This window comes from Alosa alosa, chromosome 3, assembly GCF_017589495.1.
Source record: "Alosa alosa isolate M-15738 ecotype Scorff River chromosome 3, AALO_Geno_1.1, whole genome shotgun sequence".
NCBI classification, from domain to species: domain Eukaryota; kingdom Metazoa; phylum Chordata; class Actinopteri; order Clupeiformes; family Clupeidae; genus Alosa; species Alosa alosa.
Window position 1 is genome coordinate 23,846,514 of NC_063191.1, and position 17,785 is coordinate 23,864,298.

The window sequence follows — 17,785 nt, forward strand, 5'->3', positions numbered from 1 at the left end:
TCCTTTACTGACAACGTCATTTAAAGGTGCAGTGTAGGCCTGAGTGTTCTCAAAATGCTTCAAGACTTTTAATGACAATTTGACACTAAGATGACGTGAACCGTGCAATTAGCCAATGGTTATAGCCTAGATTTGGTTTGTCATAGAACCAAAGACGGGGCTTTCTTGAACGTAAACAAACGTGCCACAGATAAAGCAATAGTTCAATATTGAGCCTATTTAACCTGCAGAAACACTGTAATTTTAAAATGATTTCATGGACTTAACATTTAGAGAAAACCCCTACTGCTTCGTCGTGCCTGTAACCTACTCCAGGTCCTTGTTTTGTTCACCATCAGTCCATTCTAGAGTCATGATCCACTCCAGTCTTTATTTCGCTCCTGAAGTCATCCTTGCTGCAGGGAGGAGCGTCGCCAAGCATCCGTCTACCTGCGTTCAAATTCAACCATACCCAGCACTTTTTCGACTTTATGCCGTTCTTCTAAGGACTTTATTGTGTTCTTAAGGACAACAATGTTTTTCGACAAGGACGGTCAAGGCAAAACTCCTATACTCTAATAGAAGAAAACGGCTTATTGCATATATTGGCAAGTCAAGAGCATCGTTTCCTGCGCCAAGAAGAGGCAAGACATGGTCAATCCAGCAAACCGTTGGTAAGCGTTGACGCCGTGATGCTCATTGTATAGAGAGGCTACGGCCAATATTTTAGCTCATTCAGTAGATTAGGTTTATTACGCCATACTTGAGCGATGGTTTATCATACGCATAACACGCAACGTACACGGCAGACATACATCGATTTCTGTTTTTAAAATAACATTTATGAGTCACCCCTGTGAGAAAACCAAATCCAAAAACCTCCCCGTGTCTGTTAAGATGATGCAAGGTTCGTAAGGCAATATGTAGTGATTACTGAAGATTTGCTTCAGTCCTTGGCGACAGTGTAGGCTATGATGAGGTAATAACAGCCTACACATAACGGTAAGGACAGTGATCACTGAGCTGCGTCCTGCGCCTTAGACTACCTGATTGAAGAGAAAATGTAACTGCGCATAACAATATGCTATTGTGGTAGCTATTCAGTTGTTGGCCAGGCTACCTGTCATAACCTCCGCTGATTTGGGTTGATATTATTCCACAGAGGGCATAGGCCTAGCCTACTTCATCATGAGATGACGCATACGGCCACAGATCTCACTGGATTGAAAGCCTTTAGGATGAGTAATGGACTGTGCTTCAAAGTAGGACTTTGGGGGGAAACTTCATCAGTCAGTCAGTCACGTAGAAACAGGGCACTGAAGAAGGCGCCTCAGCGAGTCATTAAAGGTCGAACCATCACCAGAATACCATTCGGAAATTATCCTTTCAGGGTTTGGCAAAAACAACGTAACTCCAGCCTATCTGATAGGCTAGATGTCCTGTCAAACCAGCCCTGACTGGAAGAAGACGGATAAAATACAGTAGCCTAGGCCTACTCATTTAGGAAGGATTTGTAAAAAGATAGTGTGGCAGCATTTGGCTCAAAACAGTAGCCTATGCCCAGGCCTAACTCAACCACATTATTTCACTTTTTTAATATTGACATTGTCATGATGCATCAATTATGCCACATATGGCTTCAAACACGTAACTGTCACTCAGAGGCCTAACGGGCTTGTCAAATCACTTACTGAATGAGGCTATTAGGCAACATTTCGAATGTAACCGAAATCATCCCTGTTGAAATACTAGGAAAGTGTTCCTTCTGTCTAAAGTGAACTGCTAATTACAAAGTCTTTTAATTATGCAACAGACTGGAGTAATCACAACTAGTAGAGGTAGACTAAGCTATGATGGTACACAAGGCCAATGATGTGCTCTCGGGACAGCGATTAGGTGGTGGTTGTCCACCAGTTATATTCCTGCTCTGCTGACTTCCTTATTGATGAGGGTCACAGCAGTCATCATTACAACCACCTGCATTCAGTGCTTTTGAGAAGTGCACTGAACAGATCACCTCATCTTGAAAGACCTTGATTTTGTTTTGGTTGGTTTGACATTTTTGATCATTTTGCAATGGCTGTGTAGACAAAGTGCAAAATGTATGTGTTCATCTCTATAACCACTATATGGATTTTGATACACAGACCAATGGTTCTATATGGTCCTAGAGCTGCAACTAATGATTATTTTCATAGGTGATTCAACTGTACATTATTATCTCGCAAATCAAATCAGCAAAAAGACCTCCTCTAGTGTGCGATGTATACTCTTTTTTGAGGTTTTAATAGTCCTACACATCATCAGCACCTGGAAAAAGAAGGGCTGTGTACAGGGATTTTGAACTTTGATATTTAGATTACAGTAAGAAAAGCAAAAATATTAAAGTTTATGAAGCTGCAATCATCAAATTTGGAGTCATATTCTTAAACAAAAAGACAATAAACCCAATAGATTATCAAAATAATTGGGGATTAATTTACAGTTTTTCTTAGTCGCTTTGGTGCTTTTCTCACATCACTATTAACATTTGCACAGCAGTTAGTGCATTTCTCAAAACAATTAGTGCAAACTGCAAAACCTAGTGGATAACCTGCAAAAGCACGTCACTTGCTCAAAATGGATAGTCCATTCCTCAAAAGCAAGTATTTATGTCAATGAAACTGCCAGTGTCATGAAAATGAGAAGTCTTGACACCATCGTTTATGAACAAGATAGTCAAATGGCTTTGTCATGTTTTCATTATGACAGTTTGCTCTCAGTGTTTTCCCATGCAAAAAAGGTCAGAACTCTGACACTGCCTGAAAATGCTCAAGACAGACAGACAAATTGCTGTAGTTAGGGGAGTAAGTGAGTACAAGACACTGAATATGTACGTTTCACAGTTTTACTGTATATGCTCTTTGCAATTCTACAGCATTGTGACAGAATTTGATAATTAGTTCACCAATTTTGTATGTAATGACTCAAGCAATGAAATGAAGACTATTAGTTTTTATTGGGAACGACTATTCAGCATCCATAAGTATAGTTCATTTTGACTGACATGACAAAGCAACTGATACATGTTCAAAAGCATTTGCAATTTGTTCAGAGGAAGGTGAAATTGCTACTATGATGTGCACAAATGACTAAATGTTGTGGAGGTTGGACTAATAGTTATGAGAATTTTCATTCTGATCTGAGAAAAGCACCAAAGCGACTGAGAAAAACTGTAATAGTTGTCAACTAATCTATATATTGTTACGGCCTTATATTTGAATAGCCTTTGCTGTGCTAATGCCACATGTAGCTATTGCACTAGTGTGCAGACAGATCAAATTGTTGTAGGCTAGATGAAGATTTTACTTAAAAAGTTTGAATAAAACATGGACTACCAAGTGCTTCGGGAGAACTGTTACCATGGGTTACTCATCATCTGCAACAGAACTGTTGGATGCAAATCAATGTCCAATCTGAGAGAGACACAAACAATGTCACTAATGACCAAATTGCTAATGACCAAATGTCTGTGAGCTAACATCACTCATACACTTTATGTGACCATCTTCGACCGTAGTCTGAATAAATTGAATCATGTTACCTCACTTGTAATATGTTAAAGTCAGTGATACCACTCTCCCAGCTGTTTTGCTGAGTGCCGGTAGAGTTGGCTAAACATGAGAATAACTCTAGCCGGCATCTTTAATCTCTGTCCCGCTCTTCATAACCACCTTCTGTCACATCATTAGTGTTATTTCCTCAGTTGCCTTTGAATGCATCTTTGTTTATCCGCAAACTGGCTGTGGTGTCTCCTGTGTTCAATTTAATGAGCTTCGACAACCCAAGACCTGGATGGTTGCACAGAGGATCCAATTAGATTATTTTAATCACAAGCAAGCAACACCCTTGCTCACAAGAATTCACATTCACAATAAAAACACCAGGCCAGGTTTGAAGTAGCCTACTCATGCAGTCTCCAATCCATGACAGAAAGTCTCTGGAAATCTTATCAATGTATTTGTGAGTCTTATTGAAAAACTTTCAGTTTTTTTTTTGTTGTTGCGATTATCAGGTAAAGGATACTGTAGCTTGATGTACTATAGACTAACACAGCTGTGTGGCTGCATATAAAATCACCAATGCTTGAAAAGACTAGAGGAACATATGAGAGTCAAAGCCCAGGGACATTGGGGGATGGGGACGGCCTTGCGAGTTACTCCACAGGGTGTTACACTGCCAGTAAACATTCTGCTGAGCTGTGGGAAATGCCCAATTCAGTTGCCCTGGAGGTGACGTGTGTGTGTGTGTTTGTGTGTTTTCTATGAGGCCAAGCTAATTACACAGATGTGGCTCTTCAGCCTAGTCTGCCTCAGCAGAAAGTACATCCAAAACATCCTTACATACACCACTAAAACTCCACCATTTTGTCTTGAAATTTCCACTTGTGAAATGTTAATGTCATTTTTCTTAATTTATTCTTATCTTATCTTACAAACATGGACCCACTGTGTGTGTCTGTGCAGTGTGTAGCCTAGTGTTGAGGTTGAGTTGAATGACGTAACAATGTGAAAAGTGTTTTGGTTTGTATCATGGTGGCAGTGCAATATGGCGGACTCCTTGGAGAGGGACTAGCTAGCAGTCAGCCTAGATATGAAGGCCAAAAGGAGACCCATGGAAAAAATGAGTTTTTCTTTATTTCATGCTTCAGTGAATCATAGCTGATTAGATTACCAGCAACAGTATTTGAAGGTAGATATCTATTGCTGTTAGAGGATTAAACTGGTATGAAAGGGTAGAGAAAAAGAAACTAAACCTATAAAAGTCTCTGCTGTAGATACGCTGGGAGATGTGCATCAGCATAACCAGCATATATTGGAAACACACAAACCTATCCATGTTGTGTGTATGCAGATGTTTTGGAGTATACGTAAACATTTATTTACAGCTAGTAATTGACTGCTGCCATATTAATACTGGTTAGCTTTTACTACTAAAAAGTATAATTATGACAGCTGTCAAAACACTTGGATAACAGCATTGTATGAAACACTTTTTATTGCACACAGCTCTAAAATGAAATCCATCAGAATACCACTAATGAAATTAAAGGTAAGGTGTTTACATTAACATTAGTTACATAATTGATTGGTGGGATTTCCTGCACAGTGGAGTGTAAATACAGGGCACATTGTGCACCCCTTGTAAAAAGAGGTATAATTAATATATCTTTTGCCGTTTTATCTTAGTTTCACAGTGTAAAAAATTAGGAAAAATCCAACCCTGAATAGAAACACATTTATGAGAAGAAAAATTCCCATAAAGAAATATCCCACACAATTATTGGCACCCCAGTATTTGATTCTTTGTAAAGCCTTCCTTTACCCATCTTTACCAGGGCTGTACATAAATGTGGAAATTTCTTACCTCCTCCAGTGCCATAGACAGGTTGTTGTTGTTGTCACCCTGAAATGCTTAAGTTGACAGACGGCAGCTCTCAGGCCTTCACACATTTTGTTTCTCCTGAATTTTTCCTTAAAACATTTTGGTCAGAAGCCTGAGCAATAAGTCATTTGTGTGATTGATGTTTCCTAGAGGCTATATTTTATATGTTGAAGAATTAATTTCCAGTCTTTTGCATTTCATGATGTGATTCCCAGTGCGGGTTATGAAAAGGTACTAACATCTTTGAACATTGATGAAAAAGGAATCAACTTGATGTTATTTAACATGATAGGATTTCATGTGTTGAGATCGTTGAGTCAGCAAGTGGTCTAGCAGGTCTTTTGCTGACAGTGTGTGTGTGTGTGTGTGTGTGTGTGTGACAGCGCCGTAGGAGTGCATCATCCAGTCCCAGGGGAAACAACTGCTGCTTTTCTGCCCTTATTAAGAGAGCCACATTCTGCTTTACGGTCATGCTGTCAGCTGTTTGTGAGCCTTGCCTTGCCAAGATGGATGACGCCTCTGTCTTAGTTTTATGTCTGTCCAGATCAGAGTTTCGCTAGGAAAAAATGGTGCCGGTCAAAGTGACCGACAGAGGTTTCGTTTTCCGGACATTTTGATGATATGCTGGTCAAATATCCTATTATCGCTTCTTAAGTACCTAGTCAAGTTGAGGAAAACTGGAGACCGTCTATGTAGCTTAAAGAATGACATAATCAGGCTGAATAGAATGCAACATGTTCATTAGCCTAACTTACGTAAACATGCCTAACAAGATCTAGCCAGTAGGCTATGTATATGTTTTCATGGACAGCAAGAGTCCGCTTCGTTCAATTGTTTTAAAAAGGCTACGTTGTTTGTTGCTGCTACCCACGTTATCTCCAGTGGTTCCACTGTTTAACTTGCACAGATGTGCACACACAAGAATGAGCGCTCACACCACTATGCACACTGGTGCATTTGAACCCTGTAGCTGTAATTCCATTGGTGGTGACACTGGTGCATTTGAACCCTGTAGCTTCCATTGGTGGTGACACTGGTGCATTTGAACCCTGTAGCTTCCATTGGTGGTGACACTGGTGCATTTGAACCCTGTTGCTGTAATTCCATCAGTGGTGACACTGGTGCATTTGAACCCTGTAGCTTCCATTGGTGGTGACACTGGTGCATTTGAACCCTGTTGCTGTAATTCCATTGGTGGTGACACTGGTGCATTTGAACCCTGTAGCTTCCATTGGTGGTGGTGACACTGGTGCATTTGAACCCTGTAGCTTCCATTGGTGGTGGTGACACTGGTGCATTTGAACCCTGTAGCTTGAGAAGTAGCACCACTGATTGCCCTACCCCCCCTTTTCCATATCCTTATCAGTCTCATCGGATTGGCTAAGGAATGTAAAACCACAGCTCATGCAAAGGCCTGTACTCCATCAATGCACCCATACAAAAGACAATGGGATCAATTTCACTGTTTGAGCTCAGTTACTGTAACAGATGCTGTTCCAAAATACCAGTCGAGGCTTCTTCATTACGTGTGTTAAAGATCTCCAGACTACCTTACCTCCCAGCTGGCAGTCCACTGACTTGTTGAGGCGATCAAAGTGGACATCACACCTCTGTTTCCTGTCTTTGGCTGTGCATTTAGCCTTCGCTCTCAAGTCAGTCTCTGTTGCTTTCCGCATGAAATACCAGAGCAGGCTCAGTGGTTGACAGTATCCATTAACAGCACAAACTACCATGATTGATAGCCAGTTTCCCTACACCTCATGCCATTGTTTGTGGGGGTAATGTCATCATTAGCTGGTAGACAGACATGTTTTGGAAATTGTTTTTTTGCTTTTTATTTATCGCCTATTGGTCAGTGGACATGCATGGGACAACTAACCATACGTGAATATCAAATGTCTAAGGGCCAAAACCTCTGAAGATCTCAGATCTCAAATAGGCCTCAACAATAAGACACTTTTTAGTTTGCATTTAGGTTTTCTTTAATCTGCTAATTAACCGTGTCTCATGAAGAGGATTTAACAAATAACAAAGGATTTTTAAATGTAGAAATTGGATTTGTTTTGGCGCAGCTTCACTGGCTGAAGGCTAACACCTTTATCTCCCTGCAGTCTAGGTGACAGTTGAGCATGCCAAAGGATTTATCTGTTAGGGTTTCCACTACGCCCCCCAACCCCCACCCAGCATTCCAGTCTCGGGCTTTGGTAAAGAGGAGTCATAGAAAAGTGACTAGTCTAGTGCAGACTGTTTTCATGTCCTGCACATACAGAATGTACTTGTTTATTTAGTTCCCGACCTGTCACACAAGGACAGTGTTTATTTCTTCATCCCCATGTTGTTGCAATGTGGCCATTTGTAGTGTTATTTAGCAGTCTTTTTTCGTAACACTATTTTATTTCTAATAAGTACAAATAGATAACTCTTGGATAGATAAATGAACATGCTCCATGAACTTCCATGGAAATGGGCCTCCACCAAGTGCTGCTAATTGAAGGGAAAGTCTGACAGAACATTGCTCACAGAATATAAATGGGATGCCATCTTTTTATGATTGAAAATAAAGATGACATTGCAATATTTTTTTCCTGCAATATTTATTACGATATGAAAAAGTATTGGGATTCTTACCAGACGGCTTGAATAACTGTATTTAGAGATAATTAATGATTATAGAATGATTGTGTAATTTTGTAGGGAAGTGCATAGAGTACATAGAAATTGTAACTAGAACAGCTGAAAAAGCTGTAAGACACTGGTTGACTCACAATGATGTAAGGTCTTTTGAATGAATACATTTTCATTTTGTATCATACCACAAAAAAGTTGTAGCTCGAAGTGTTTGAGTTAATTTGCCTTACTTGACACTTATCATTCTGTGTGATATGACTGTTACACAGGCTCACACTGGGATGGCAATACCGAAATTATATATTGTAGCCCCACATCTTTCGCACTTTGACGGTTGAGAATGCTCCTAATCCTGTCAGCCAGCGATGGCACCTCCAGACAGATGGGTCATTGTCCCAAGTGGCTACAGGGCACCCTCAATGTCACCAAGTCTACTGATGGACAATGGTCTACTCAGTATTTTTGACAATGGCTCCTTCTTATAATATGAGAATTAACATCCGGTACATATTGAAGCACTTTTAGAAGACTACAGCAGTGATCTTTAAAGTGTGTGGCGGTCTTTCACTATTGAAGCCAGTAGTGCCCATGTCCATATTGAGTGTTGCCCAAAGTGTTGTAATATGTTGGTGATTAAGCATTAAGCTCTTTTAGAAGTGATAGATAGTAGTGATAGTTCTAGAAGATAGAAGGATAGATAGATTGATTAATAGTTAGATAGACAGACAGATAGATAGATAGATGTTATAATATATCAAGTGTTATACTTTAAGTATTATCATTATGATGTTTCTCAGAAAGAATTGAATTTTAATTAGACTTAAAATACCAGAATTATGGTTCTTGATTCACTAAGGCTTCCGCTCATCCACGTGATTCTAGTGTCATGCTGGAACCTCAGGACTGCATAGCTTTCTCCGGTCACAGAATAGCCTTAGCTGCCTGGGTTCAGCATGCTGATAAGGGCTTCTGATCATAAGTTGGTGGGATCTTGGAGACTGCATAGAGAGCGATAAGGACTGTGACAGGACTTAAAAGATTAGACCAATGACTAATTGAATCCAGGAAGAAGGGCTCCCAACAGGCGGAACAGCATCTTATGTAGCGACCACAAGCTCCTGCCTTAAAACCAAGAACAAGCCTTTGTGTGTTGCTGACTGAAATGTTTGTTCATCAAAAGGACTCTTAAGATCTTAACTTGATTATACATGGGGAAGCTTTTTGAGCAATGGGGCTGGGCAACCACAATCAGTTCCATGTGTTTTCATAGGATAATCATGAAAACTGGCCTCCTCATGATCAAAGTTCTCTAGTCCTCCTGTCCAGTATCAATAGGAATGTACCGGAACAACAATACTCAGGAACATCACCCAGCAACACTGCTCCAAGAGTGTCCTTGTGTATTATCTTCTATAGACTCATATCAATGACGAGCCAGTCCACAGTCCATATCACTGAATTATAGTTCAGTGAGGTTCAGCACTTGAGGAGCACTAAATATACATTTGTGAGAGGATTGAGTTCCTCTTTTTTAGCCAACTGGAGATCTGTAGTTCTCTAGTAGCCGGGTGCTGGCTGAGGTCCAGGCTACTGTGGTGTGTGGTTCTGAATAATAGATGGGCTGAGTGAAGAGTGCTGTGTTTAGGTTTGCTCACGAGTGCACACAGAGCGCGCTCATGCCGGCAGAGGCCTTGCCCAGATGTTTCCTGTTGTGGAAATGCTGTCTGCTCCTGAATCAGCTTTCCTATGCATCGCCACTGCCGTTGCTAAGTGCTCCCTGGCCATTAAGGGGGTTGTTGGTGGTGGGCGTTGTGCCGCGCTTTCTCCCACATAGACCCACTATCAAGTTGCACCTAATAGGAAGGCCCAGGGGATCGGGTTTGTTGGCTGTCATTGCAATGTACGTCAAGCAGTTATGCAACTGTAAAGTCTCTGAAGCTGCGATCATATTGCTTGTCTCTTGTGATCCCATACCATCTCATTTCACGTTGAGTCATGTGTCAAGGCCTGGGTGACATACGGAAGGTGAACATCAGTGCTAGCGGCGAGCTTCTTATATGTCGGCCGTATCATGTGTTCGGTTTCAGGGCTCTTTTGGAGGGAAGGTCCACCCGCTGGACACCTGCCGGGGAAGCGGAGTGTGAAAGACAGGATCTTGACCCGAGTTCCTCAGGGTCCAATTAACCTGAGCAGACAGGGTGTCTCTCTCTCTCTCTCTCTCTCTCTCTCTCTCTCTCTCTCTCTCTCTCTCTCTCTCTCTCTCTCTCTCTCTCTCTCTCTCTCTCTGTTGCTACCTCCATTTGCAGAATATTTAATCAATATGTTGATATGAGAGCGTGCTGTAGGACGCTGTGTGTTCATTGACCCGTTGGTCCTCCATGGCTTATTATAGTGACGCTGGACAACTAAACAAACACAGTCCTTAAATGAGAGGCAGTCAGTTTAGCACCGCAAGCAGGCTGCATGTAAGTGGTATTTAAATCTGTAGCCCAGTGTGGTGTCTCCCCCAGACTCAGCACAGAGGCCATCTCCTCTCTATTGACCGGGTCTCCTCAACCCATTATGCACATAATCAGAATGGTAATCGGATAGAGAGGGATGTGTCCTGTACATGCGGTCATAAGGGATGGGTCTCCTTGCCTTCTCCTGGTCATTTGCTTTGCCCATGCACTTACATATTGCTAGTATTTGCATCTTCTTGCAAGCTGTTTGTGGGGTAAAGATTTTAAATGGAGACATTAGAGTCTAATGCGATGGGAGCTGTGAAAAATCACCTCCAGGCGTCTGGCTGGCTTGATTGTGTGAAATTCTGTCCCACCACCATTCACACAGTGAGCCAAATTAAAGGCTCAGAGAGTTAAACAATGTGTAGGCTGATAAAAAGAGAACAAGGCATGGGATGGGCTCTCAAACGTTCCCATTCAAATGAGCAATGATTATGCAGACGTTGCATGTCATAAGTCAAATGGCTTTGCTCGCTCACATGAAGACTAGCTGCAGGCCATGTATTTGGTGGGTTGTCTGATTGCATAATGTTCACAAGCTTCAACATTCTCAACTCTCCACACTGACTGAGGCAGTGAGGATCTTTATTGGGGCGAATGCTGAGGGGTTTAATGGTGGCCTTCTCTCCCCCCCCCTCTCTCTCTCTCTTTCTCTCTGTCTCTCTGTCTCTCTCTCTCTCTCTGTCATTGCACAGGTGAGGGGAAAATTTGCCGTGTGGGCCCGTCCTGCAGCGTCTTTCACTACCCGTGTGGAAGGGAGAATGCTCGTCACTCGCCACACTTGTGCCTGGAGCCGCTGACGAAGGAACTGACCGCTGGAAGCCATGTCCCACCACCACCACCACCACCCGAGGGGTCAGCAGGGCCGCGCCATGAGCGCCGAGGAGCGATGCGCCACGCCAGTCCACAAGACCTCCACGCCCACGCACAAGAGCGCCTCCTCCTCGTCCTCCTCGCAGAGGGACAGCCGGCAGGTGAGTGCCCCGCGTGCTGCTCCCGGCCTGGGAAGGCACAGCAGGAGTGGGCTGGGTGGTGTCGTTGTGCTAGTGGTGCTGTACTGTGCACCACAGTGATTCTTTTCGTATGGGAAGGGGGTCCCACGAGATGCACGGCTGACGGGAGTGAGCATGACTGAAAATAGCAGCCAGCGTTGTGCCTCCCAGCAAAAGGAGGCCATTCTTAGCAGGGCAATCATGAAGGGTCCCCCAAGGAGCAGGGCGAGGGAAAATGCTTTTTCTACATAGCTCCGTAGTCTTGCTCCTCCAACGTCAGTACTGTAGCCATGTTGCATTACGTTTCAAGTTTCCTTTCTTGTCACAACAACAATACTCTGGTACCTTGGGACTGGTTTGTTTTGATGGTTGAGTGAAATGTTTCTGATGCCATTTTTAACCTTGACACTCCATGGGTATAGTGGACATGTGTTTGAGCAGTTACATTCCCTCTGCACTGTTGAGCGCCAGGGCTAAGTACTGTCAATGATCTCTAGGAGGATTACGTTGTTTAGAGGATCCCACCACAATGCAATATTTATCAGATTAGATTTAAATTGAATTTTGAAATATTGACCGTTATTCAATTGAGAGGTTCTTCATGCATGAATCTTCTAAATGAATGAATGCCCTGGAGGCTGTTCTACCCTCAACCCTTATCTTAACCTGGGTTTATGTCTAATCTCAACCTTTATCCTTATCCAGGTTTATTCTCTCTAGGGGTTTCCCCTACCCAGCCAGCTCCCACACCCTGGTTTGCCAGTAGCATAGCATAGTGGTCTATGATTAAGGCAGAGGACAACTAGTTGTTTATATTCATGCACATGACTCTAAGAGATCTCGCCTTTGTTTGAGGCCCCATCAATTATTAGCACAAGGAAATGAGCAGATGTTCCTGTTAATGACGTACCCTCTAACTTGGTGGATTACTGAAGGGCTACTAAATATATCAACATTGTCAGTTGGACCCAAAGGGTGATATTATTTTAATTACATTAAGACAGTTAACTGTTAACTGCAGCAAACCAAAGTAAGAAGCACATTGTGTCCTTGTCAAAGACAAGAAAAGGAATGAATTTGAAAGAAGAACGTATTCAGTATCATGAACAGAATGATATTTTCTCTGTGTGAATTGTAGAAGCATAGAGCAAAACAATACCCCACATATAAACTATTGATGTGTGTAATGGAAACAGGCCTGCACTGAATGATGCAATTAACCGCATACACAACCCAAACAAGCATGGGTTTTGAATAACACTAAGATTGTTCTAAACTTGTTGAGTATAAGTATTGGATTGGACATTGATTAGCCAGTTCAACCTTCCTGGATTGGAAACTCTGACATCACAGTTTTTCCATTGAAGGGTTTTGAAAAATTGATGAGGGGATAGATAGAATCTTTGCTCACCACAAACTGCAGTCTTGCTGAAGTACGCTTCAGCAGGGGTTGAATTCTTGTAGCCATGGGAATATTTCTGTTCACATAGCAGGAATGCCTGAAGGGCTTAGTGTGCAGGGGGTGGAAGTGGGGACTATCTGTTTTGATGAGAAACCTTTAACCCTTTCTTTGATCCCTGAGAATCAGAGATTAGCGGCAGGTTAGGCATATGGTCTGTTTAATACAGATTAAACCGTCCTAGTGCACTCGCTGCTTCACAGTCCAGTCGGTGCCAAACACTGCATGCCTGCCGAGTCCATATGATATCCTTCTCAACCCCATACACCCTGTGGTTCAATAGACAGCCTTTTTAAGTGTGCAGGTCTATGTGGTGTTAATGTTTGGTCTGCTGTGTGTAAGAGCTGCATCCTCCCACGGGATGTCCTTGGCTGGGGGATGAAGCAGCCGTGTCACGCTGGACTGCTGATGGTGGGGGAAGCCGTAACAGACTTCAGCCCCCTCACAGATCAATACGTCGTTTTTTTTCCCCCTCACAGTGATGTGTCCATGCTCTGCAGGGGCCAGTCCCAGTGCAATTAAAGGCCATCCCTGGCTCCACGGCCCCTCATTAGAGAGCACAAAGTCACTAGAAAGGAAACCAAACACCAATCCCTTTTCCTGCCCTGCCGTTAGCTTTGTGGTTGCTTACTGTAGACATGATGTATGTTAAAAGAGGCAAACCTGTGTAACACATGGATGCTGAATGACCACCCAGCATCCCTGGAGAGGCCCAGTCCAGTATTACTCCACCATCATCATGAAGCAGTGTCCACTGGAAAAGGCTATTTTGTGTGTGTGTCTGTGTGTGTCTGTGATGATGGCTGGACTAGAAGGCATTTGCGATGAAAGCCCAGTGACTGCACTAATTGGGCTTCCACAGTTTTTTGCTGTGAGACATTTCTTTTTTATCTCTGCCACGGCCTTGCATCAAATGAAAGAGACGGGCGGGAAACTGACAGAGATATCACAATAATGAAAGCTGTGTCTCCCTCATCTCCTCTACTGTAAAAATGTGGACAGCATCACAATACGATGTTTGTTTCTGTGTGCTATTTTGGTAGATGGTAGCTCATCATAAAAGGGTGTCCCACCTACTTTTGTCAAGTGAAATAAACTGTCCTTAATTCACTCTTAGTCACTAGATCTAATTTGTCATCCTCGGGGAAAGAGATTATATTTCACCCTCATTCGTCTTGGTGCTTTCTGCTCTTTCTCCCGCAGTAAATCAGGCATATTTACAGTGTACAAAATGTACACTCCTCTGTGCATTACATCCCATCAACCCCACTGGCCGCCACCCTCCAGCTCCAGAGATTTATCCTGAGCGAGCGAGGCAGAGCGGCCGTCCAGCAGAGTAGGCCCCCGGCGTGCACGCTGTCTCTCATGGGTTGATGCATGCTGCAGCGAGATACGTGTTTGTGCTGGAATCAGTCAGACAGCATCTTCTCAGGCTGCAGTGGATGGCTGAAATGTATAAAAGAGACCCATCACCATAATTTGTGTGGGCAGGCCACATTGTGTGTGTGTGTGTCTGTCTATGTGTTTTATTGAGGGCAGTTGGTGCTGTTGGCTAACAATGGGTCTTATCTGCGAAGCCAGAAGGCAAGCGCAGTCCATGGCTATTGACAGCAGGAAGTAGAGCTTGGATGGCCTGGAGTGTGGCGAGGATAAGCCCTGGCTCTGTCTCCGCGTGACTATGCTACGTTCGGCCAGGCCAGCCTGCTGCAATGCTCTCATTCATATTTAATTTCACACCTATGCGCTCTCGCTTCAGATGGCCACCAGCAGGTCCCCTCAAGCAGTCACTCTGTGGCCACCTCAACTAAATGTGAGGCACCTCATTTAAGGCTGCTACAGATGGCTTCATCATAGTAAAGATGCTTTAAGCGATGTTGGGTAACGTCACTTCTGTTGACAAGAGCTAACTCGCTACTCCCTCCCCCTCCCTCCCGTGCAATTGAAACTCTCCTAAACGTGCATCTCGTCAGTGATTGGCTGGAACAGTTTGTTATGTTTTTATGGTCAAGGCTGGGCCAGGTTGTTATTGTTGCCATTTTTGGAGCCTGGGCTGTCCACAGAGACCGCGTTTTTTTTACATGGTATTCAGGGCACAGGCAGCTAGCGGATGGTGAGGTGATGGTTGCTGTATGTGACAAAATATTTTTTTAACTTAGAAACCACGTAACATCGCTTAGAGCACCTTAAAGGCACAGTCCTGTATTGTCCTGGTCAGTCTGAGACGCTTAGTATCCAGAAGGTTTTGTGGGAGTGATTTTTTTCATGCGTGCATTCAATAGTTCCCAGGCCATCTTTTGCCTGGCTGTTGTTGCTCTCATGCCCCTCTGCGTCTCTGTAATCGGCTGGCTGAAAGTGCTGACCCAGCCCCTGCTGATCCTCCTGGATCCTGGACTCTAAATGGATATTTATGGGGGGAGATTTTCTCTAAAGGGTCCCTGGGGGATGTTTGTCCTTTTCCCTGGGTCTTATGGACCACACCTGTAATGTTGACGTATTGCCGTATCAGCAGTGTGTCTAATGCACTGGCCTGAGTCACAGTTGGAGTGGAGTGGACCACGCTAAGGGAGACACAGAGGCTCTTGACCTTCAGTTGAGATGCACCAGTTGAAAGCGAAGAACAGAGAAGCACGCAGGGAGCCTTGATTTCTCCGTCAGTGTGTGGGCGAGAGGAGAGCGGTGCGTGACCGGGTAACAAACACATCACTTTTCCGGTCAGACATCCGCCACTCCTTCCATCAATCGTGGAGCCCCCCCAAGAATCGACAGCTGAAAATGGATGACGGATTTTGAGGACTTGTGAAATGAATGAGAAAATGGATGGAATAACATTGACATTGATCACAGTTGAGTTACTTCATTTGAAGGTTACAAAGACAGCTCTCCTGATGCATGCGTCCCACATGAGATGTTCTGGCTGTCACATGAAAGAAACAATTCCTATCTTGTGGGGACTATGACTGTAATAACAGGATGAGTGGAAGATAAATAGTTGAAAAGGGAGCAATCGGTCATTGCGTGAGCCATGCTATTGATTTATCCCTCATGCCGTCAGTGGACTGAATTATTCTCCGTTACCATCCCTGTAATGCTCCAGCAAGTTGCACAAATGTGCCCTGCAGTTGTTTTTATTGTCTGATAAGCATTATTTGAAAGCTGTACAGCCGGATATGCTGTGGAACCATTCCATTGTGATGGGAGATATAAATCTTAGTGTATTCACTATGCCTTCATCGGTCATAAAAAAAAAATCTTTCTTGCTGAGGTGCATTTCATCTTGCGGATAGTGCGCCATTATAGTGTCAGCAGAGAGGGTGATAAAGAAAAGTGTTTTTTTTCAGGTTTGTTACAGGTTAAAAAAATGAAGGCTGATATTTAGACCAACTTAGTGATCGATTGATTGACATTCGATTTCTCCATATTTAGAATACATTAGAATGGCCTCCATGGTCAGAGTGAAAAGTAAAATAAAAGTCACATTTGTGAGGTGACGTGTGACTCATATTTGAGTATGTGAGTGAAAGTGGGCTGTGTGAAAGCTCTGCAGCAGAGATGTGACCAAGAGGTGTGTGTGTGTGTGTGTGTGTGTGTGTGTGTGTGTGTGTGTGTGTGTGTGTGTGTGTGTGTGTGATTTGAAGAGTACTGTGGGAGTAGGCCTAGCATGTGTGGTGTGAGAACCACATCTCCAGCTATGTCACTCAGGCTCGTGTAAGAGCACCAGAGAAAGCGCTGTGTCAGTAGTCCTCAGCACCGGTCAGTTTCCCGACTCTCACAAGTACATCAGCATTCCGAGTAGAGTCTGTCCCAGCGGGCTGCAGTCCGGCCCCCTCTCTTCCCATCCTCTATCACAGTGTTTCTCAAAGTGTGGTCCGGGGACCACTGGTGGTCCGCAAGCTATCCCAAGTGGTCCGCGAGCAGACGTGGTAAAATATAATATAGATGAGTTGTTTGCAATATTGAACCAACTTGTATGTAAATCCAAACAGTTCTGCAAGGTGCAAATGCAATAAGCAAGGTGGTTCAGTGAGTAGGCCTATTGTGTAATACTGTTGAAGTAGGTTTACTGTTTTTTTTTAAGCTAGGTGGTCCGTGAGGTTTTTTTTTATTGGTTAAGTGGTCCTTGGTCGAAAAAGTTTGAGAAACACTGCTCTATCAGAGCATCTTAGGCCAGAGATGGAATAGACATGGAGCTCTAATAGATTAAAGAACGAAGGGGGGAAAGAAGAACCGTCAAACTATTTGTTTGTGACTGACCGTAAGAGACATTACCATAGCAACCTTCTACCAAAACAGCAAGCTGTGGTGTGCGGTGTTCATTTCCTTCCATGCTTTTGGCTTGCATAACAGCAGCCAGATCGTTCTGCTAGTACTCCACTGTACTGTAATCTAACTCCACCCTTGACCCGTCAGCCATTCATGTGAGACCTGCTCCCAGCAGAAGCGTGCTGATTGGTCCATCAGCACAGCAACATTTGGGGAACTTGAGAGAATTCTATCGGCAGCTGCTCTGTGCAGTTGCTGGCTTTTACATTGGCACTTTCACTGTAGAGCTCACTGCTATAAAAAGGTGGAAGTAGTCAACCACAAAGTCTTTGAACCGGCAAACCCCTCCATCCCCATTCACACCCCGGCATGAACTGCAGAGGAGACAGAAATTGTGCAGCTAATATACAGCTAATATACAAGAAGCTAATAAACTGAAATAAAAGACTGTTGCTGACAGTAGAGGGAGGAAAAGCAAGCAGCCAGATTGAGTTTTGTTCAGATTTGTCTGCATCTGAAGTCTCTGATTTCTCTGTAGG

General features: G+C 43.4%; 1 protein-coding gene across 1 annotated transcript in view; it reads left to right on the top strand.

The window, feature by feature from the left end:
* The first annotated feature begins 357 nt into the window (after positions 1 to 357).
* osbpl6 (oxysterol binding protein-like 6) overlaps positions 358 to 17,785 on the top strand; it is a 37,740-nt gene continuing 20,312 nt past the window's right edge. The window contains exons 1-2 of the mRNA XM_048238235.1: positions 358 to 653; positions 11,231 to 11,509. Coding sequence (XP_048094192.1) covers positions 11,360 to 11,509 — 150 coding nt within the window. The 5' untranslated portion in view covers positions 358 to 653; positions 11,231 to 11,359. The remainder of the gene's footprint in view (positions 654 to 11,230; positions 11,510 to 17,785) is intronic.